Source organism: Agrilus planipennis, unplaced genomic scaffold (assembly GCF_000699045.2).
Source record: "Agrilus planipennis isolate EAB-ADULT unplaced genomic scaffold, Apla_2.0 scaffold132, whole genome shotgun sequence".
Lineage (NCBI taxonomy): Eukaryota > Metazoa > Arthropoda > Insecta > Coleoptera > Buprestidae > Agrilus > Agrilus planipennis.
In genome coordinates, this window is record NW_020442448.1 from 759,437 (window position 1) to 783,151 (window position 23,715).

At 36.4% G+C, this 23,715-nt stretch overlaps 1 protein-coding gene and 1 long non-coding RNA gene across 2 annotated transcripts in view; one reads left to right on the top strand and one right to left on the bottom strand.

Moving 5' to 3' along the window:
- The window catches only part of LOC112906410, a 133,689-nt gene that overhangs the window by 26,139 nt on the left and 83,835 nt on the right, over window positions 1-23,715 (top strand). The gene's annotated exons all lie outside the window — the stretch shown is intronic.
- Window positions 6,553-23,715, bottom strand: part of LOC108737346 (homeobox protein araucan) — an 82,674-nt gene continuing 65,511 nt past the window's right edge. The window contains exons 5-8 of the mRNA XM_025980474.1: window positions 16,172-16,485; window positions 13,818-14,418; window positions 10,919-10,985; window positions 6,553-7,086 (exon numbers count right to left, since the gene is read on the bottom strand). Coding sequence (XP_025836259.1) covers window positions 10,946-10,985; window positions 13,818-14,418; window positions 16,172-16,485 — 955 coding nt within the window. The 3' untranslated portion in view covers window positions 6,553-7,086; window positions 10,919-10,945. The remainder of the gene's footprint in view (window positions 7,087-10,918; window positions 10,986-13,817; window positions 14,419-16,171; window positions 16,486-23,715) is intronic.

Sequence of the window (23,715 nt, forward strand, 5' to 3'; positions counted from 1 at the left end):
GACGAAAAATGGGTTGTATACAACAACGTCAAACGCAAGAGGTCATGGAGCAAAAAAGATGAACCGGCTCAAACCATTTCCAAAGCCGATATTCACCAAAAAAAGGTGATGCTGTCTGTTTGGTGGGATTTTAAAGGAATCGTTTTTTTTTAGCTTTTACCGGATAACACAACGATTAATTCGGAAGTCTACTGTCATCAGCTGGACAAACTGAATGATGCACTTCAACAGAAAAGGTCAGAACTAATCAACAGGAAAGGTGTAGTGTTTCACCAAGACAACGCGAGACCTCACACAAGTTTGGTCACTCGCCAAAAGCTTTTACAGCTTGAATGGGATACAATGCTACACCCACCATATTCTCCAGACCTGGCACCATCGGATTATTATTTGTTCCGGTCACTCCAAAATTTTTTAGACGGTAAAACCTTCACCTCAAATGAGGAGGTCAAAAACCTCCTCGATCAGTTTTTTGCCAGCAAAGACCAAAAATTTTATGAGCGTGGAATTATGCTACTACCAGAAAGATGGCAAAAGGTGTTGGACCAGAACGGTCAATGTATAATTTAATAAAGTATTTGTTTATTATACGAAAACTGTCTTTCATTTCCACAAAAAAAAACGAAATGACTTTCCGAACAACCCTATATTTATTTTGCCGTCAATTCAGGCATCAATAGTAATCAGTGGCCAGTAGGTGATTTTTAAAACGTCAATTTCGCCCAACTGTTAAAAAGTTAAAAAGGTTGGACAGATTTGTTCCAAACTATCTCCACCAGAAACAAACTTTCCAATACTACAATCGAAAAACAGGTAGTTATGGCATTTCATACAATCAGTTTGCATGAATATAATAACGGTTGTGGATAATTTTATGACAAGGGTCACCGGTCACGAAATAGTTCTGTCCGCTTGCATATTTAAAGTTAAGTTATGGGAATTTTTATGGAGTAGCATCCGGCAAAAAAGCCTACTTAATGTCCTTAACAGTAAATTTACAAGATAAACACTAGATACATTTGTAGATAAGTGTGACAGAGGCCGTGGCAGCGGCTGCTCGAACAATAAGGTAGTCAATTCCAAAAGCCCATAAATAACTCGGCAAGTGTTCCTTTTAATGGGGGGTGGACGCCCCGTGACGCGCCACAGTATGCTATTGTTATTATTGCTATTCCCAACCACACCGTTCTACCCCTATGATACCACTTTTTCAAATATTCTTTAATTGCCACTGGTCAACTAACTATCTATTACCAACTGACAAATAAATCAAACAAGAGGCTAATATAAAATACCTGTGTAACACGGAAAAATAAGATACAAATAATCTTTCAGGACGGAGTAGTGGAGAGGATACCTCAGGGTCGAGTGGCCTTTAAGAAAAAAGAAGTCACTTCTAAGCTCGCGATTCGTCAATTTATAAATTTGAAAAAGATTGTTAAAGGTGTATGTTTGGATCGCGGCGCTGTACGGGTGCGGAACATGGACGGTGGGCGCGGCGGAAAAGAAAAGATTAGAAGCGTTCGAAATGTGGTGTTTCAGGCATGAGGATACCGTGGAAAGAGAAGATTACAAATGAAGAGGTATTAAAAAAATAAGAGAACAGAGATCTTTATAGAAGTCAATAAGAAGTAGGCGTGATAGGTTGGCAGGATACCTTCTTAGGAATGAAGGTCTAGTCAGAGACATTTTAGAAGCAGAAACAGGAGTTAAGTAGAGGTAGACCTAGATTAAATTACTGTTCTAGTTTTAGGGAAATGCAAAGATTAGCTTAGTATAGGAACAAGTGGAGGTGCGTATCCAACCAGTCTTAGGACTGACGACCTTATGATGATTGTGAATTTTTGTCGGCAAAGAATTTGAAACACAACCGCTGCTTTTTATTGCGGTCGCTCGCACGGCCAGCATCCACCAATTTAATCGTAGATAACACTGTAATTATCATCATCATTTGCGAAATTTGAACGCGATTGTCGTGAATATTTTTTAAGGAAAAAATTATCCAAGTGAGAAATTCTGAAGGAAGCCCCTTTAAAAGTGGATAAAAATTTTTCTGGTTATCTGCTGCTACGGATCACGAGACCATTGATTTTCATTTTTGAAATCAAAGAATTCTGTCAAAAATCTTGATCTGATTTTATTATACCTAAACAAAATCTGCAAACTTTATAGATATTTATAAAACGCAAATACAAACGCAAAAATTAACACAAAATTTCAATGATTAATGCATTCTTTTTAACACCTTAATTATCCCCGAAACATTAAATAATCTGCGGGATGGTCCATTAAAGTGTGATAGGTTAAAAGATTGTAGTTTCCAAACATAAAATTGCCCTTTTTGAACATAAAATTGCCCCAGCTTTATCAACAGTGTCTACAACTTTATATAGGTATAAATTCGACATATGTTATGGACTTTGCCCATTATTATGGAATGTAAACATACTGCGGTACCTATTTATTTAAAATTTTAACCCCCCCCCCCATCTCCTCTTCGAAGACCACCCGTAGTATTTACCAGGATCTCCCTCTAGATTTCACATGATAATTCCTAAATATAGTTTTAAGTCATTTTTTGCAAACAGAAAATTTTGAGTATAGGTCGAAAAGGCGCGAAGTTTCCCTGCAGGATATAGACTACATGACGGTAACCTAAGCCCCAAGCTCCCTCAGAACATGCGAGGAATTTTTGAACCTCCCCCTCTGAAACGGGTTACGTCGTATGAGTACGTTCTCTAAATCGCGTTTTTAGATAATGAACTAAATGAGCGAAAACATATATATATCTAGTCAATAAATTAATTAGTGAACATTATCTTTGTTTCCTCTTTAATTTGCAACATATAGACTGTTTGCAAATTACACTAATTTAAACATTGATCGATCACGCAATAAATCACAAATTCAGGAAGTGGGCAAAAATTTAATCATACGTTCCAATTGCAGCATAAGTTGGTGGGTCGCGTAAATAAATTTTCGGGAAACTGTCTTGGGCGAAATATAATGCGGGACAATGGCTGGAACCCATAAAACACGGATAAGACTAGCGTGCGACATGAGAAGAATGAAAGTAAAATCCAGATTAACTTTTCCCTGTAAAATATGACAGGCTCGTGTCAGCACTCCATTTCAGTTTTCGTCACACCCTCACGATCGTTGAAGAAACGCATCGTGCGGAACCACTGCCTCCTACACCACCACCTTTTCGAAGGCCTAGACCGCACCAAAACGGATTATCATAATATTCGAATTCACAACTACATATGACAAGTTTTCCTGCCAGAAATAAGGATGAGCTGAAAATATATGTCTTCCAAGGAAACACGTTATCTTTCCCGAATTTTTAATGCGGCGTCGCTATAGTGACAAAGTCTCCTCACACTTTGCAAAGAGGGCACTGTTTTATAATTTCACGTTTAGCATGCAATTTTACTAAATGACTATAAAATAGTTTGTTTCAAAATAGACAATAAGCGAAAAGAATTAAAGATAATTTTTAAACAACTCGATTGTGCGACCTTTGACAGGATAGGACCGTGAATTTGGGGGTCTTTTGGTAACATTAATTGGGGTTGGTGCCTCCCTGATTAATAAAACTAATTTTCACTTTAACAAAAATCTGTACAGGATACAACACAGTGCACTGTAAATAATGACAGTTTATTAGTAAGTTGAGGACGAAGCCTGCGAGAAAATACACCGAAAACAGGCAATGGGGAAACCTCTCATGCTTTCAGTAACTGCATAGGCGTAGATAGGTAAGGGCGGGGGGGGGGCTAGGAAAGGCTCTGCCGAGTCACAAAGTTTAAGAAGATAGAACCAAACACATTAAAACTATATGAACTTGTTGATTGATCTCACGGTTGTCAACTTTATTATTGAAATTTTTAAAATTTTACATTACTTTTTAATTTTACAAATTCAAAATATTGCCCTTCGCCTTCAGTAGTTGAGAAAGTCCGTATAGAGATTCGCCTTTGATCTTTGGAGTAAAAGTTTAAACTTTAGATACCAACAACATTTATATGAGACCACAGTAAGATCCAGATACTAAGAAAATATTTTAAACCACATTTGGACGTATTTTTTTCGTTAAATTAGTTTCCTTAATAAACAAAAGGGATTTGTATTAAAAAAAAAAAAACAAAGCTAGGTATCACACGGCTTCGATTCAGCCCAGAATCATGTGGTCCCTTAAAATTCAACAACTTTTCTATGCGGAACAAAATTTGAAACAGAAGAAAATCGCAAATAGTTTTGATCTTTTTTTACGTTTACTGGGCATTTATACTTTTTTTAGTTTGCCTGACTCCCTTCAGCACAGAGGAAGTAGGTTTTAAATTGTAATATCTTACAGGGCAATAAAGTGATAGGTACGAAAATAAACTTCTGATACAACTTCTGATTATTTTAGATCAAGTTTAAAAGTAGAGAACGTATTTCAACGGAACCTTTTTCTGTATATTATTATAAATATGTGTAAGTTCTAGTCAGAACCTGTATGACTAAATTTGTAGTCAAAAATCAGCCAGTAAATTATTTTAAACTACTTAAATATTGTAATTGAATGTATACAAATGTTTTATATTCTTTTTTCTGTTTAAAGTTTCCGCCATAACTATTTTTCAGCAGCGCCACTCCGCGTTTCGCATAAGAGTTAATAGTGAAAGTCTTCAATCTGCGCCGGTCATTTGCGACTCTCGTGCTCGGTAGTTGATGCGTAGTAAATCCTTATAGTAATCGGTGAGTTCGGTGTGATGGATGCTTGCTCGTGAGAATATTGAAATCATCGCCAAATTGGTAAGAAGGAATATCAGTTAATAAGCTTTATTTTAATCGTATTGTTATGAACATTGTAATATAACCTGCATAACAATTTTATGATCCTAACTGTTTAATGTTACAAAAGTTGAGGTTAGTTGATTCGTATATAATAAGCATAAAACGTTAATGTGTAGGTATTTAAAGGCAAATTGATAGGCATATTATTAGAAAAAATGCGGGATATTATTAATTTAAAGTGAGAGATACTTATTACAAGAAATATACTGGTTTATGCTCACAAAGGTTCTCACATGTCATTACAATTGATGGTACATGCACATGCATGTAATGGGGCATGTGTGGTAGTTAAGTAGAACCATCATTCGTTATTAATGAATAATGCAAGCATTTTATTTATCAAATATTGGTTGTTAGCTACTCCATATACTATTAAAAATTATGTATATACCTACCTTTCCTTGTGACATGCTGGTAGTAAGTAAGCTTAATAAAACAACAAACTTGTGGAGATATTGAGCATGTAGCCGAGTTTTCATTATTCGACCAAATACCTATTATCATAAGTAGGCATGTATTTCAAATAATAACTACCTTCAGTTTACATCGGATAATTTTCTGTTAACGAGCTCAAACAAGAAAAAGAGAATTCACGGAATGCCCACTTCCATCATGGTTCCAATAAAAAAATGTACCGATTGTGAATCCTTCAAAGGGTGATTTTAATGGATGTTGGTAACATTATTAACTGAATTTTGATTGCATTATGTTATAATAAGTAATTCACAAGCAGATTACGCAATAATTGTGGAATTAAGTAGCAGGTACCTTCTAAAATGGCCCCAATGTACCTAGTTACTTTTTGAACGGTTCTCATGCAATGCGTATCATCAATTTATCTTCAAATAGGTTCGATATGATTTATCAGGAGTTATCTACAAAATACGTCACTCAGAATTTCACTTTTTTGGATCCCTCCTTCAACCCTTCGTCATGCTAAGTCCCTGATTCAGCGATCTCTCCTACTAACAAGTATTATGTCGCAAAAGCGAGCCCATCCCCTATTAATAATTTTTTGGTGGTCCTTCGAGAAAATAAATAATTTTAAAAGCTGCCAAGAAAAATGTTGATGTACTGCGAACGCAACATTCCCTTATTAGATCCCTTCTTTCCCCTTTTTTGCTAACGTACTTTATGAGCGGTCATGAGTGTAGAAGGCTAGGGGCAATGGGGACACCACCTCACGGCACGCTCATTGCCCCCCCCCCCCTCCTAAATCTATATAATTTTACAGCTATTGAAAATTTGCCTCCTGGAAAAAATCTCTCGCTACTCCCATGTGAGCGGCCTCTTAGCGATAGGTTTAAAATATTATGGTACCTATTCATGTTGTTAAAAAAACTGGTTTTTCCTTGTGTTATAAAGGTACAAAAGATCATCTAATTACTTAGGAATATAATTTTGTGGCATCCATCACACTTTAAAGCTCTAATCATAAATTGCAAATTATCAAAAATTAAAAACATTTACAGTTTATAATGAATGTACATACAAACATACAATGCATATGATTAGCTGTTTTAAAATACTCCAATAACTGTCCTTCAAAAACACCTTATAGGAATTAATTTCTTTTTTAAAACACATTTTTTGTTTTTGAAGTTTTAATTTAATTTATTCTTCCCCGGATTTTACCTCGATCCGTCTCTGTCACAGGGTGGAGGACATGTAGAAATAAAACAAAGCCTGGTTCCTTTAAAGATTTAATCAAGACAATGATAATTGTAATTCATATAATATTCCTATACACACTGATCTATTTACAAACAATAGTTAATAATATACAATCTCGGGCTGAGACCCAACAAATTATGTTAGTTGCGATGTTAAAAATCCTTGATACACAACAGTTTAAAATTCAACTTTTAATTAAATAACAATAAAGAAAGTGATGCAATTGACCGCTAAATGTTGCACTTTATGTATATTAAAGTTTAAAAAAAAAAGTAAATCCGGTCGCGTTTTCACCACTTCCGTATACGACCAACAAAAAGAAGAAAAAAAAACAAAAAATAGTCCCACTGCCGCCGAGCTAAAACACCATTTTTTTTGGACAAACTCCTGTTCTTTATCACAGATATAAATAAATGCATGTACACGAAATTTACATTGGATTGCAACCACCAGTTTCACTGCAAGTCGTTAACTCACTCACGTCCTGACATCCTTTTACTAAACTTTGCACTTTGCCCATTTTCTCTTGTCAGGTTTGTCTAGTTTGTCCCTGCCGTCGGTCACGACCTGTACAAAAACATATAAAAATTACAATTGTTATGCACAAGTATGTATAAAAAGTGTTAATTATTGAAATGCCAAAAAATTAAAGCGCCATTGATTTCATGCATTCCACATATCTCGACTTATCATCAATATTTCTTAGAGCTTATCTCCCTTCTCATCATTACATTACATCTTATCGCCACCATTCGCCCGACACATATCCCCATTTTCTACCCCATTCATTCAGTTGTTCCTGATTCAACTTATAACCGTCTAAAGGTCCATCCCTTATGCCTCCATTTGAAATTAATTATAAAAATCTTATGGAATTGTTGGTCGATTTTTTAACACCTAATATATCTAAAGATTGTTAGAATCGTTTGAAATGTGGTGATACAGGCGAATGATGATGAGGATACCGTGGATAAAGAAGGTTAGAAATGAAAAGGTATTAAGAAAGAGTGTGGACTATGAACGAGATAGGTTGGTAGGACACCTTTTAAGCATGAAGGGCTAATCAGAGACATATTAGAAGCAGAAACTGGAGTTAAAAGGATTAGAGTTAGACCTAGATTAGATTACTGTCCACAAATAGTTAAGGGCTGTTCTAGTTTTAAGGAAATGGAAGATTAGCTTAGGATAGGAAAGAGTGGAGGTGCGTGTCCAAACAGACTTAGGACTGACGACCTTATGATGATGATGATGTTGAGAAAGACAACAACACAATTGCCGGGTAATAAAATATTTTTATATCCAGCGTTTTGCTTCACTTCCATAAGAGCGTAAAAATCATCAAACATTCACAGTTATTACATACAAATTTTAATTTTATCGCAACTTCTCCCACAAAGACTGCACCTCTCCCTCTCATTTCGACTAAATTTGACCGTGATCATGACTGTTTTTCCTTAGCATGCCCCTATTTGTTCCTTACAACTAAGGAAACCCCGGAAACGTAGTTCATGAGTTATGATCACAAAACATAAAAATTATATCTTAATCACTCTTGACTTACAAACTAGAGTGGGTGAATTGGCTTGCGAGTTTCGAAGATTTAGGGAGCCGGACTATAGGTTCAACCATAATGGGGGGGGGGGGGTTTTTAAAAAAAAAACCAGACTAAGACAAGTCCCTGAATACCTGAAGGGGCAGAGATCATGAGGATCGGTGTGACACTCTGATGCCCAATACTGCGATGAAGAGGGCATATTATGAAAATATATTTTAAAGTACTTTGTCTAATTCCTTCACCTGGAAATTAATGGACTCTTTAGCGCCTTTAATAAAAGCACTAATAATTTTTGTACCAAAAGGAACGTAACACAACACAAATGAAGAATATATACAAAAGTTTAATAAGACTGAACAACACTCAAAAACAACATAAGAACAACAACAAATAATAACAATTTAAAACACGAATTATCAAGAGGTAGACTGGTTACTGGACACTGGTTAATAAGTAGGAAATTTGAAGGGTATTTATACAACAGGATTGTTAGTAAATAGAGGGAGAACATTCTAGAAGGAAAAGTATTAACCGAACATGTACAGACTAGTTGAGATTGAATAGAATAGAATTCGAAGAAAAAGTAAGCGAGGGAAAGCCAGCTATTAATAAGGGTTGTTAAATAGGTATCGAAGACGATGAAATTCTAGGTAAAGATAGCGATAGCGAAACAATAGAATTTAGTTTGAAAAGAAACAAAGGCATGCACAAGATAAGAAGCGAAAGGTTTACAATATTTACACATGTACAAAAATATGAAAAATTAATATACAAAAATATATATCCAAAATTGTACGTTTTAGTTTTTGTATTCGCCACAACTCCTTCAAGATATTTTTCAATTCGCTTTCTATATAAAAATATAAATTGCTAATACATAGCATCTTGTTTCTGAGTTGTCACCTCAAATTTTACTGTACTTAATTTAGTACATTATAATAAGAATATATTTACACGATCTAGTTTCAAATAGCACGCTCCAATGTTCTGTACATCCGTCCGTCCGTCCGTGTGTGATGGTTGCCTTTTTTGTACCTAGATACTGTTTCGGACTTGTTCTTTCTGGCAACTTGTATTATTTTTTGAGTTTACGAGGATCAAGTTAAAGATCAACAGGTTAATTAAACAGTATCGAGTTATCGGACGGGGTCTTGGGCTGTAAGCTTTCTTGATGCTTGCCTATGTTTATGGAGTCCAGCTGAACGAACACCTTTACATAAATGAATGGGTAGGTACTCAGGACCACATTCAGTTTACAGTATCGGATTTTAATCTAACCTACTCTCGGGATACGAGCGACCAACGACGGACACTAACAAGTTACGACGTTGGTCTTCTTAATTACGGCACTATCGGACACCAACAGTTCAGGTAAAAGTGGATGATTTTAATGGCAGGCCCACGGGATATTGATTTAAAACAAAGGATTCTCACTCAGAGGCGACAGGTATAAAAAAGAGCCGGTTCGTCCCGCGGACCGATCACTTTAATTTGGAACTGTTACACATATACAGGGCGCGATCAATTAATAGCGAAAAAAACTACATAGCTTACTGCTGTTAAATTTTAAAATCGTTAATAATTATTGTAAAGATTCCGTCTAGTTCTCAGTTAGAATTCTATGCGTGTTAGGTGTAAATCTAGGTTTATCTAGGGAACATATTGTTATTATTACACTTCTAGTTGACACTTTTAAGTAATAGATAATACTAAATTACCTGCGATTTATCGCTTTTGTGTATCACATCGAAGCACACGGATACGCGTAATGAACAAATAAAAACAAGATAAGTTTTCCTTTTCTGTGAAGCGATTAGAAAGGAAAACAAAGGAAATGAGAATTAATTAAACAGTCTATGAGGCTCAGTAAATCCTAGATACAGAAAATCCTCCTGTTTTCTGTGAAAGCATAAAAGTACCTCATTAAAATCGCATAGTTTAATAATTTGCGAATTGTTATAATTATAATAATTCAGTACAATGTTTCTTTTGGATTTTTAAACCGCCGTCTTCAGAAGCAGCCGTTGAAAATGATTAGTCATTTGGGTCAGCGGAAAAACAAGGAAAAACTATCTATCTTTCGCGATTACGCGACGCGGTTAAAGGATCGTTTTTTTCTAGCGTTTCTGCACAACCAAAATATTAAATACCACTGTTTACCCTGCCTTCATCATAAACGAAAAATACATAATCCGAAATTGTTGAGTAGACTATGTAGGATTAGGTTAAAGATGCCTTGAGTAGAAGATTGAATAAAATAAAGCCCCATTAGAAAACAAATTGATTTAGAATCATGTACCACTACATCGAGTTAGAATTTTGAAAATATTCTGCTTGGGTTAAGTTGGGTTTTACACAAAAAAATCACTCAATAAATAACACTTGGAGTCAGTAAATCCTGTGTCAGGACTATTAATGAAAGTAAATATAATAATTTGAATGTGCGAAATGGTGTCAAGTTTCTATACAAAGACAAACAGTTCAAATCAAGACTTTGTCTTTGCAAGACGACCAAGCAAAGAAGAAGGACACTACAAAGTTGAGAAGGAACAGAGCAGAGAAAGAGTGCAACTCGTTCGCACTCGACCAGGCCATTCACTGATCAGAATCTTGTGTCATTTGTCAATGTCACGGAGGTGGCGATAGCGTGCATACCTCATTCAGAGCACCTGAGAGATGTGGACGACTCTGTATACGAGAACACACTCATGTACATACACACGTATTTACACTTGCACTCGGTTCTTTATACTCTCTTGTCTCGTTCTCTGTCTGCTAAATGTACGTACTTACGTAAATACATTTACAGTGTTTTTTTATAATAGTTTACATATAAAGACTCACCTAGCGAACCGTCCAGCAGGGCGCGGCTCACACTGGTGACACGAACCCTCCGTTCATACTTTGGGAACTGCAAAGAAAAGAAAATGCGAATACAGTGATTCTGGTTGTACAGAAACCGAAAATTTATTTTGAGTTTGGTCTTCAATCATCGGAAAGTAACATTGACAAAAGCAAACGGTTTCATTTTTTCTTTATAATAAATATTTTACTTTTTCGGACTGCTGAGAGCAGGGGACGGAAATTGCGTGCGCACCGTTCGACGACAAGTTGGATACACATCGTCAACAACAACTAATACAGTTACAGAAAACTTAATTATCATCTGCGCTTTACTACTACTACTTTAATATAGAAAGGCGTTTTGACGATTCATACGAAAAAATAATATTGCCGAAAGCAGATATGATAGAGAACCAATTAAGTTGAATGCTAATTACACAGGCAACATTAAATATAGTCATTAATCTTATAAGTTTAGTCTAAAGGATTGGACTGATCGATATAAATCAGCTACATCGGTTTCTTAACGAAAAACCTTAGGTGGCCTATATGACAGAATTTTTTATTCTTATCCTTGGCGTTTTTGATTAATTAGCGTTCACGAATTAAAATATAAAAGTGCTGCAAATATTACAGCATCTTTCAAAACAAGCAGGTTTTAACATATAACACATTGCACGTTACAGTGGCGGCTCGTTATTAAGGATATAGGGGCACGAAAAACAAAACGTCGTATCAGCGCGTCCGGTCACGCATTTAGAGCGACCTCAAAGTTGGTCAAAGAAGAAAATTCGTTAATGTAAATTTGTCCTTCGAGATGGGAGATCTAAAATTATTTCAGTAGAGTGAATAGATGGGTTGTCCCTGTATGGTGTTTCAATGGGACGTTTTTTGATTCCATGGCTAGTTTTTCCGGTAGGGTTTAAAGTTGACCAAAATTGAAAAATTTTCCTCCAACATAAACGTACAAGACTCAATTGTGACTAACTCGAGCATGCTCAATTTTAATTTTTTTTATATAATTTCAATAAAAAACATTAATTTTGTCGATTTTACAACATCAATATTGGAGAATTTCTATTAAATTGTTATTAAGCATGTTAGAATCTAAAGCAAGAAATTTCTCCAGCCAGGAAATAGAAAAAGATGTTCTATAAGCACTACTTCTGCTATAACCTCAGGTAGTCCATCTCGAATAAGGAGAAATTTACATCAAAATGACTTTTTTTCCCTTTTATTTGGCGATGATTATGCAATTGCAACAAACCCGTCTAGAAACATTACAGTTGCGTTAGAATGGGTCGCATCAAGAAAGTAACCACTGTTTCTTCATTTTGTTTATTGTTTACAGTTTATTTAACTAGCAGAGGTAATTTTTAAGTCACCATTTTCATTGAAAACCCATGCATGTGCACCATCTAGTTCATGCAGTAAATGTGATCTTTACGTTACTTTCCAAGGAGGTAATTTTGAAGGATACACAAGATACATTAAATTTTCTTATTTAATGAGATTCTACCTGTCAGGTATAAATCAATCTTGGCGATCTTTAAATTTAAAATAAACTCGAAATACATATACCAGGCATCGCAACTTAGCATTTTAAAAAAGCTGCTAACGCGAACGTGTTTTGTTTTTTCAACCAGCTAGCTACTCGGCAAGGAACACTGCTTAACTAAAAACAATTTCTACAGAATTATTGAAAAAGCAAAAGGGCTGAAAGGAATTACATTTCTAATCACACCATCAGAATTAAAATCCAATCGATTGTTTCCGCTTTCATGGAAGGAAGTTAATTGATTTTAATAAATTAATTATCAATGTTTGCGGTTTTTTTCAGCTTTTGTTTATAAACACATTTTCATGTTTATGATTAGATTTATTACTATATTAAATTAGTAAAACACGATAATACATTATTCGCTGGTAAAGTTGATATAAGTACTTATTTCTGCAGTGACTAAGAATACCGAATATGAGATATTTTTAGTTTATGCATTGAATTGTTGATTGATACCACTTAAGAGGATCTAGAAATAAGTCGGCTACCTCTTCCTTGCACATGATTTCCAAATGCTTATTACGAGTAAATAATTCATACCTTTAAAAAATGATTATTGAGTATCGAAAAGTGCTCACATTTTTGCAAAAGCAGGGTGATTTGATACCAGAAAGATATTTAAAATTTATAGATGATGACCAACTGCAAAAAGCACAAGAAGTTATATTTACTAGACTGATTTCCAACTTGTGGAACGCGTCTCCCTAGGGAAAGAGGGGTGCGCAGTTATTACCAAAATATCTTTTTCGAATGCAAACAAACAAAAAGAAATCAAACGGATATTGACAAGAAAGGCCCTCGAGTTTTGCCATTGGATATTTATAAAATTTGGTTACTATAAAATTTAAGAGGGGGGGGGGGCGCAGCAAATTTCTCTCAACAAAAAAGGGGGCGGATGCACACAAATTTTCCGATCAAAAAGCTATGTCTACCGACTCAGCGGGTTAGAAGTCCATAATATTATACTGCAATGTTTCTTCTTTAATTTTTAAAACGTAATTTTCATTAAACCTATAATTCTACCAGATTTCATTTTACGCGTTTCTGTAGGTACTCTTGATGTCAGTGATTGGGCAAATAATGAGAATTTCACTTATATATTTCTGACACCATCTTTCTTGCATAATTATTACAGATAATCATCGAACCGTTAATTCTCTATATTAAAGAAAATGTTTTGTACCATTCCACTACTCATTTTGATTTTATTTTATTCCAAGTTACATGAATGAATGATTCCTTTTATGAACAACTAAGTAATCTAATGCATTATTTTCGGATTGAATGGCCCCTTCCGTCTAAGCAATATTCAGTGAGCGTTCACAGATTTAATCTTACCTTTTATAGAAAGGTTTGAAGGCAGCGTTTTCTGAGCTAGGGTTGGCCACTTGATTGTTTTGCGTGTGTGGCGGTCTTTGGGGTGACTGCAGTCGTCCGAATCCCCCCAAGAATCCCGGGTGCGAATATCCATTATTCCCGGCGTTGCCACTTAAACAGGGACTCTGTCCCGGCAATAAGTTGCCCGCGACACTCGGCAGCTTCATGTTAGGGGGTGTCTGGGGTGGCGTATCCGTCTGTACGTCGGGAAACCCCTGCTGACAATGGTTCGGAAGGAACCCTCCGCCCGAACTTCCACCGTACCTCGCCGAACTCGGCAACGCGAATCCGTTGCTGCTGTTAGACCAAGGCTGTTGAGCTAGCGGTGGAGGCGGCGGTGTTTTGCACGCTGCTGTATCGGCTAAGGACCAAATCTTTGGTTTGGACGGTGGCAATGGGACGCCACAATCGGAAGGTTTCATTTCGGGCTTCATACCGTAACTGTTACCTAGCATGTGGTGCATCGAATTACCCAGAATGTCGTCTTTCCTTTCTTCATCTGTGAGGTCGTCGTCTTCTAAATCCTTGCCGTTTCGTTCGGACTTTATGTGACCATGAATGTCTGAAACAAGGTAGATAACCTGATTTGGTGCCTACTTCCTTTAAAGACAAACAAGGGACAAATGGGAATTTAAATGAACAGTCAACCACGCACAACTATCATCTTCTAATATTTCAATTTTGCATCTAGGAAACTGTTTTACTTGGGCATAGTAATTTGCAGATAAAACTCAACATAACAATATCAATATTATAATCTATGGGTTAAATTATAATGGTAAGACAAAATATTTGCAATTTATTAAACATCCAGTAATTGCTGACCATATTCAAAAAAAATAAGAAAAGTTTTTAATTTACCCCAACAAGATTTTATTGAATTCCCATTTAGATATAAGAGTCACAGATTCCGAACGTTTTACTACAAATGTTCCTTTTTTTATTTTTCTTTTTGAAGTTTAAGAAGAATGGAAAAAGTCTTCATTCTTTTTACAGCGCGGCCGTAATTTTTTTGAGACGGGGTGTAATTGAAAAAGGAAAGTGCGCCCTAAGTGATTTCGCAGCCATTAGACTTAGGGGAGAGTAAATGATATCTTCGTTTTGGGTCTATAAGCATTAACTGCTGATCCGATTAAATGAAACGGGGGACTTAATTTGCGCAACACTTGGGGTGCTCCTGTTTAGCAGCAGGCGTAAACGGGACCCTTAATCCCCGAATTCAAATGTATTTTAAACTTCGCGAGTCCGAAAAGACGTTTGATAAGAATTTTAAATGAAAGGCTCTCGAATCGGAAACCATTTAAGATTTTTTCGCGGATAATGTGAATCTCGGGGCTATATAAAATACGAGCGAGAAGTAAAATGCTTTTCCTTTTTCCTGATGCTGTTTCGAAATCACTTGACATGATCTTAAAAGATTTCGAAAAAAGACTGTAATAAAAATTCCAGTTTTTCAATTTGCATTATAAGTGATGTACTAAAGCTAAACGACTTTTCAGGACAATAATCATTGCATAAAAATACTCTGGAATTATGTTTACAATTATGGGTGTAACGAAAACTAGATACGTAAAGTTTATTACAAGACAAATATGGTGCAATTTTTAATATATTCAAACATGATTCTAACAAAAATGGCAATTTTAGCGCATTATGCAAGAAAATATGTGTATGTATGTACTTGTAAGACGTGTGACCAGACTTAATAGTCGTATAAAGTGCCCAAACCTTTAATTTGATACAAATATGGTTCATGTACCTGTTAAAGAAATTTTACTCCCGAATTGCCTTTAAGTATGTACCTATACATGTTATAGTTCAAGATTGACTTCCTCAAGTCAGATATAAGGACTTAGTTAGTCAAGGTCCAAGGCAATTGTGCGTTTCGATTTCTGCCTGACGATGTTTTGTCTAATCTTGGTAGAGATTAACATCCGCAATCAAACGGAGAATGTATGATAGATTAAGTTGGACTACGTTTGGTTTCATCGGCGAAAAGTCGAAATTAGAATTTACTGGGATAACGAGTCATTCCGCGGAGAAGTTACATGTCGACTTTTGGTTTTAATTAGGAAATGGTCATGTATGAACCAATTCCGCTCTCTAACTCTCACATGGGTTCTACGGACATGCAAATCTGTACAATTAATAATGAGCAAATCGTCACTGCATTCCATGAATTGCGTTTGAAGAATTTTTTAATATCCTCGACATTAAGTATTCCTTACTTTTTAAATGTTTCGTTACACATAATATTAAGTTTCCTGTATAAAATGCAAAGGCTAATCATAAATCACAATGTATTCTTTAACTACCTGTTTCGTTTCGTTTTTCGTCATCATCCTTGTCTTTGTCCTCGTTATCCGATACCATGGTGTCGTCATCGTCATCCGTTTTATTCTTCGGTTCCCACGTCATTTTGTTTTCCTTTTTCAATCTTCTCCTCGCGTTCGCGAACCACGTGGAAACTTGCGTCAGGGTCATTTTGGTAATGATGGCCAGCATGATCTTTTCGCCCTTGGTAGGGTACGGGTTCTTTTTGTGCTCGTTGAGCCAGGCCTTAAGGGTTGCAGTCGATTCTCGGGTCGCGTTTTTCCTCCTGGCCGCCAGGTCGTAACCTGCCCCGTATCTGCAATTAAAATAAGAATATATTTAAAAACAAGCAGTAAAAATTAGCGTTGCCAGATAAATTCCTTTTTAATCTCAACTTTTTTTACACAAAAACATAAGTTATATAGTAGTGGCTTAACAGTTGTTCGGTTATTGCGATTTCTTACATTTGAAAAAATAGCTGCCTGCTTTCAACACACAAATCACAAAGACATAACCTAAAATAGATACCAAAATGAGGCTGATTTATATTGTTTCCAAGAACCGGTATTTTGATGTAATTATATTTTGAAATCATACATGAAATCTAATTGATTAGTTGTTAAACCTTAGGCAAGAATAGTCGTAACATATAATGGTCACCCCCTAGATCATGATACGGAACGAACTGAAGGTGAGGTTTCAGATTAAACAAAGGATACTACAACATTACCGAAACGTTCTTGTATGTAGATAAATTTAGATTAAGTTGGTATCGAATAATCGGATGTAAACTACATATTCCTGGTGAATATTAAACAGTAGCAGATCAAATTTACAATGTCTCAACTCTGTAGACTATAATCTAAGCAGGGTATCAATTTATTTGAAGGTCTTCTAACACTAAGATTACCATTTAAGATCCTTACAGGATCTGCTGACTGTTTAGATTTCGCACAACAATCTTCTAAATTGTATTGAAATCGAAACAACAAGAGTCTTTTATTATTATGTGTTGAAGTTACATAAAGACGTCAATAGTAAGAAGCAACAATTTATTGAAACGGTCAAGTTAATTTTATTTAATGGCCTAAGAGCCGATCGCAAACAATAGCTCGGTTTGTCGAACAGGAGAAGTTGAATTTGTTCCACGGACGCCGCTTTTTATGCGCGGCTCCCCCTTGAATGAATGTAGCGCTATTCGCCCTCGTCCTCAAACCCCCCTTCCTCTACGCCGTTCATCCTCCCCCAGGATTGTACACCTCCTCTTCCTCCCACATAGCGAACGCTGGCGACGCCAACTGACTCGTTGCTGTGCCGCCGTGCCATACACCGCCGCCGCCACCACCGTCGGCGGCGCGGCAGCCACCACCCCCGTCGCTCGTCGTTGCTAAGTTAGGGATTTGATTACGGTCAGAGTGGTTTCACCCCTATTACGCTCCACGTTGCCTACTTTTCCGGCAGACAAGGGAAAGGCGGCCGCGCGCGTCAATAAAATGGAAAAGTAAAGTTTTCCCGCGACGTTAAGCCTCGTCATCGATATTCTTCTGCTGAGCCGGCAATTGGATACGCCTACCGGCTGAATCAAAACGGAATAGCTCCCGACGAAAGCATTTCCCTCGGAATTGGATCGTTTTATTTGGAAAATGTTGCGATTTAGTACTATTTAACGGCGACAATGTACTCTGCCAATTTTAGCTCCACTAGTCGCATATTGGAGGCAATTCAGAACCATATCATCAGCTTTCTGACAGTTTCCATACGTACTTGATTTAATTTACTTAACGCCTGTACGATCCGGACCGCGCGAAGTCAAAAACTGGACGGCCAAAAATTTTTTTAAAGTAAATTACTCAAATAAATTATTTAAGAAATATTTTTCTGTAGATGACAAAGCATTTTTGAGCTTTTAGCGCTACCCTTATCATTTTTTGAAGAAAGGAACTCGATAAAAATTTTCAAAAAGATCTGGACCCCACCGAAAATTACTTGTCAACCTCTGGTATATATATTAGCCAACATTTTTTATTGTATCATTTGAATACAATTCATTACATATATATATATATATATACATCAAAAAATTATAAATTTAGTACTAAAGAGAGCTGAACAGTTTTGAAGGTAGGCGTTATCTCAATAGTGCTTGATATTTGATATATGATGGAGGTATTAATTAAATAACATTTTATGTTTAAATTTACGTCATTCGAATTTACCGGAACGTTCCTAGTCGACGAATGGGGGGATAGCTGTATTGATCAAATTAAAGTATTTAGTATGCCTAAAAATTGCAATAGATTACAACAAAATTTGCTGCTGGTTACATATAACCGAAATACCACAACATTGTGGTTGTTTAACGAAATATATTTTTTCGTAGCACTAGAAAGTTTGGAACTTGCCAGTTTTAGTTTCAGAACTAGTACAAAGGCAATAAAAATAATTTACGTGGCAACTGTCATCCAAACGTTACAATTTTTTCATGAGTTTCCAACAGTTTTTCATGAAGTAGGACAAGAGTTTCAAGATAAAAACCTTTAATTCATTTTCGTTGTTTAGCAAAACTTGCGTTTACAAAAAAATATCGTTTCAACCGTACTCCTGAAAGGACAAATAATGATAAAAAAATGATTATATGATTAATGATACGTTTTGTCCCGTCTTCAAAACTTCTTTGGATGCTTAATTAGTGACGAACCAACGCAAGATCAAGACAAGACTAATAAATAGTCCGGCCATTTAACCTAAATGTTATTCTTTTTTTTGACAATACGTGTGCTTGGTTTTATTACTACATGTGGAAGGCCAAGAGTATTTTTGCTCATCAATCTCAGTATAACACATGTTCAACATCGATTAAATATAATCCATTGATTTTATGTTTTAATTTTTAATTTTTATCCACTATAATTTGTCTCAAGATAATTTTGCTGTTGTCACATCCTCGCAGGGAATTAAACCCGGTACCTTTGGCATTACGCATCAATGCTCTCTGATCTTCTATGTATATTAATATTATATGAAACACTTTGAAATTCAATAGCGGTTAATATTAATTTGTTAATTAATCCATTGTTTTTAACCGTGACGCAGTCCAAAGACAATTAATTTATAAACACTATGTAGTTATACAACTGGACATATGTATATGTATAAAAAAGGATTAATAAGGATTCTTTTTTTGCCATTTGGACATGCAGCTTTCAAACGGAAACGAGTGAGTGAGTGAGTTATAGTGGATCGATACGTATAAAGTGAGCTNTTTTAATTTTTATCCACTATAATTTGTCTCAAGATAATTTTGCTGTTGTCACATCCTCGCAGGGAATTAAACCCGGTACCTTTGGCATTACGCATCAATGCTCTCTGATCTTCTATGTATATTAATATTATATGAAACACTTTGAAATTCAATAGCGGTTAATATTAATTTGTTAATTAATCCATTGTTTTTAACCGTGACGCAGTCCAAAGACAATTAATTTATAAACACTATGTAGTTATACAACTGGACATATGTATATGTATAAAAAAGGATTAATAAGGATTCTTTTTTTGCCATTTGGACATGCAGCTTTCAAACGGAAACGAGTGAGTGAGTGAGTTATAGTGGATCGATACGTATAAAGTGAGCTTTTGTTAGTTCCGCCGTAATGTGTCCTAGGAAGCGTAGTACAAAACGTAGAGCGTTGTTAATGGCGCACCGCGACGTCGACCGACGACGCCCTCGGCGCTGTTTGCTATCTTGTTTTACAATACGGTGAGAAATGAGCGGGCTACCGATTTTATCGACTATAAATACAAATGGTGCATTGCGATGGCAAGCAGGGTTGACTGTAAATACGTATAGGTCTACGTGTTTTAGAGAAAACATATAGAATACAACAGATCCTCTAAAACGATGCATTGTGGAACTAAATAACAAATAAGGAGTTATCGTTATTATGTATATAATAGAAAATACAACCGGCCAAGGGAGAGGGACGGACAAAATCAACTATCGGCAGTATTTTTGAAATTGTCCTTACAGAAAGGAAATATTTATTAAAAATTTAAGAAATAAATAAACGCTATTGAGTATATTAGGGGTTTACGATCGATATCTATTACAATTAATCGAGTACTCAGGTTAACGTGGAAGTCAGAGAAATCAGTTTCGACGTTCTTTGTGAGGCTGTCTGAGGAAGGTCAAAATTGTCATTGGTTTTTGAAATATCCTAATTTTGAATTCCAAAAAATTTAATTTGCAGTACTTTTATGAAGGTTACTACGTTTTCCAATTCTTTTTTCTCCATATTAGGCATATAGTGTCTTTAAAAGACATGTTTGAAAACAAGAACACCAAAAGGACAGCTAATCTTTTGCGGGTGAGAAACATACATGGACGGTGGGGCTCAGCGGATAAAAAATGTTAGGAGCGTTCGAAATGTGGTGTGACATTCAAATGATGAGGGATGTCGTGGATAGAGGTTAGAAATAACGACGGATTAAAAAGAATAGGAAAACAGAGGTCACTATGGAAGTCAGTAAGAAATAGGCGAGATAGGTTGGTAGGACACCTTTTCAGACATGAAGGGGTAGTTAGAGACATATTAGCAGCAAAGAAAGTAGGATGGGCGACATACGAGGGTGGATTGATAAGTTTCCGGCCTGACCAAGAAAAACAAGGTTTTTAAAAATTTTTTTTTTTTATTTCTCAACATAATCTCCTCCAAGGCTGATACATTTCTCATAGCGGTGTTCCAGTCTATTAATGCCATCTCTATAGACTGATTCGTCAAGCTCCTCAAAATAACCATTTACAGCTTCGATTACTTCTTCATTGTCCGCAAATCTCTTACCGCCAAGCCATTTTTTGAGATTAGGGAACAGAAAATAGTCACTCGGGGCTAGGTCTGGAGAGTAAGGAGGGTGCGGCATCAATTCAAACTTTAGATCGTTGATTTTAGCCGTCGCAACGATTGACGTGTGCGCTGGTGCGTTATCGTGATGAAACAAGATTTTTTTCTTCGCCAGATGAGGTCGTTTAATTTTCACCTCGTGGCTCAAACGTTGCAATAAGTCTGCGTAGTATTGACCAGTGATAGTATTACCCTTTGCAAGGTAATCAATGTATATAATACCTCTTGCATCCCAAAAAACAGTAGCCATAACCTTGTTCGCCGAAAAAATTGTTTTTGCCTTCTTTGGAGTTGGTTCCCCTGGTCCAATCCACTGTTTAGACTGTTCTTTGGTTTCAGGAGTGTAGTGGTGGACCCACGTTTCGTCAACGGTTACGAATCGACGCAAAAATTCGCTTGGATTACGCTTATACAATGACAAATTTGCGGTAGAAATGTTTTTTCGAATCAATTTTTGGTCGACTGTTAGCAAACGCGGCACCCATCTTGCACAGAGCTTTTCCATATGCAAATGTTGGTGCAAAATATGTTGCACACGTTCATATGACATCTTACAGGTCTCAGCTATCTCACGCACTTTCAATCTGCGGTCTCCCAGCACTATTTGATGAATTTTTTCGATCATATCTGGAGTTGTGACCTCAACGGGGCGTCCTGAGCGAGGCCCATCAGAGGTGCTCACACGACCCTTTTTAAACTCGGAAACCCACTGCTTAACGGTTGAATATGACGGGGAGGATGTCCCCAGTGTTGAGTCCATCTCTTTTTTAATTTCCTTCGGCGTTAACCCCTTCAAATAAAAGTATTTGATGACAGCACGATTTTCCTGCTTTTCCATTTTTACGAAAACCACAGAGGCGTCTTGTTCAGCGTGCTGTCAAACCTACACTAGCAAGGAGATCGGGCTGAAACTATAGCTACAAGCTATCCAAGGATGGTACTATAGAATGTCACCTCAAGGTAGGCCTAGTGGCGTCATCTCTTGGTTAGGCCGGAAACTTATCAATCCACCCTCGTAGATATCAATGAAACTAATCGATATTATTGATTGTTGGCCCACAGCACAAAAGATCTCCACATATCGCCCATGAAAATGTTTACCAAAAAGTCGGAATAAAGTACCTTCAGAATAGGATCCAGATAATAATTCATACTGATTAACTTCGCTATTGTTTTCCGTCTATTGTGAAACAAATTGTATTTTATGTTCATCTCGGAAAATTTGATGAGTATTCAGCTCTATTTTAGGATGCATTATTGAATTACCTATAATAGGAAATGAACCCACCTGAAGTGTACCTCTTTGGTAAGGATAACAAAAACTACTGAAGAGAATTTACCTGGATCAAACTTTGGCAATTAAATATTACAGTTATAGAAATTATACAAAAGTTTGAATGAAATCATTCTTTTTTAACCTTCCAAGCCCCATATAATCCCTTAATATCGTTTCAATGTCATCACACTTTGTCGTTGCATTGTACGGCATGTTGTCCGTGTTTTATCACAGGAGTCGAGGCGGCGCGGCGGAGAGCGACGCGACGCGTCACCTGCGCGCCGCGGGCAGAGAGAAAACGCCGCTGTGCAAAACGCCAGAGCCTCACCAATCGATAGCACCAATTCGCCGTTGCTTTTAGGTTATACCTTCTCTACCACTCTCTCTATACTTTCGGCCATTTTGTCTCGAAGCCATTACACCTCGTTGCCACCGCAGCCGCCGTAGTTGGCCGTTAAATCGCAGCTGGCTACGGTTTATTTGCCGCGGCCTGGCCGCGAATTAGCCACAGTACGCAGGCACTCGACTTCGACTGCGGCAAACGGTCGGAAAAATAACACATCGTGCGAAGAGAAAAATCAAAAGCATTTTCTTTCATTAATTGAAAATATACATTATCTATAGTTTCTTTTAAGCACAGTCGAATAATTTAAAAATTACTTAATTAAAGGATGTGAATTGGTATTAAAGTGAGCTTTTTGTTATCATTGTTTTAAAATTCATGACACTAAAAATTAAAATCTGAGGGAGGTTAGAAACTGGGCTACAGTTAAAAAGGGTTCTTTCATGTCAATGCCAACGATACATTAAGACCTAAAGCCCAGGATTTAGTGGCTATCGCAGTAAAACTAATTAATTACAATGCCCTTTTAGTGTCTTTTGGTGGATATTATTTAAATACCAAAAAAACACTAATAATAACAAATAACAATTTATAATAACCAGAACAAAACGAAAACACCAGTAACAAAAGGCACAAGAAGTGAAACATACAACAAGAACAAAGTAATAGAAAGAACAAGATAAGACAACAATAGTAACAATAACAAAGATAACAACAATACAACAGAGTAGATAAAGGCACTTACGAATGGTGGTGATAGCGGTAGACGAGAGACTCTCTTGAGATAAGAAATTTTCGAGTATTTATAGGATAGGGTTGTTAGTAATTTTGATAGAATGTTCTAGAAGGAAAAGTAGTGAGAGAGAGGGTGAAGACACTAGTTTCTAGGAATACACAGAATTAGATAGTACAGAATTCAAGAGAAAGCAATTAAGGGTAAAACCAGATATTAGTATGGGAGTGCATGCAGGTATGGTTGAAGTTGGATTTCCAGGTAAAAGTGATTGAAAGAACAATAGAGTTTAG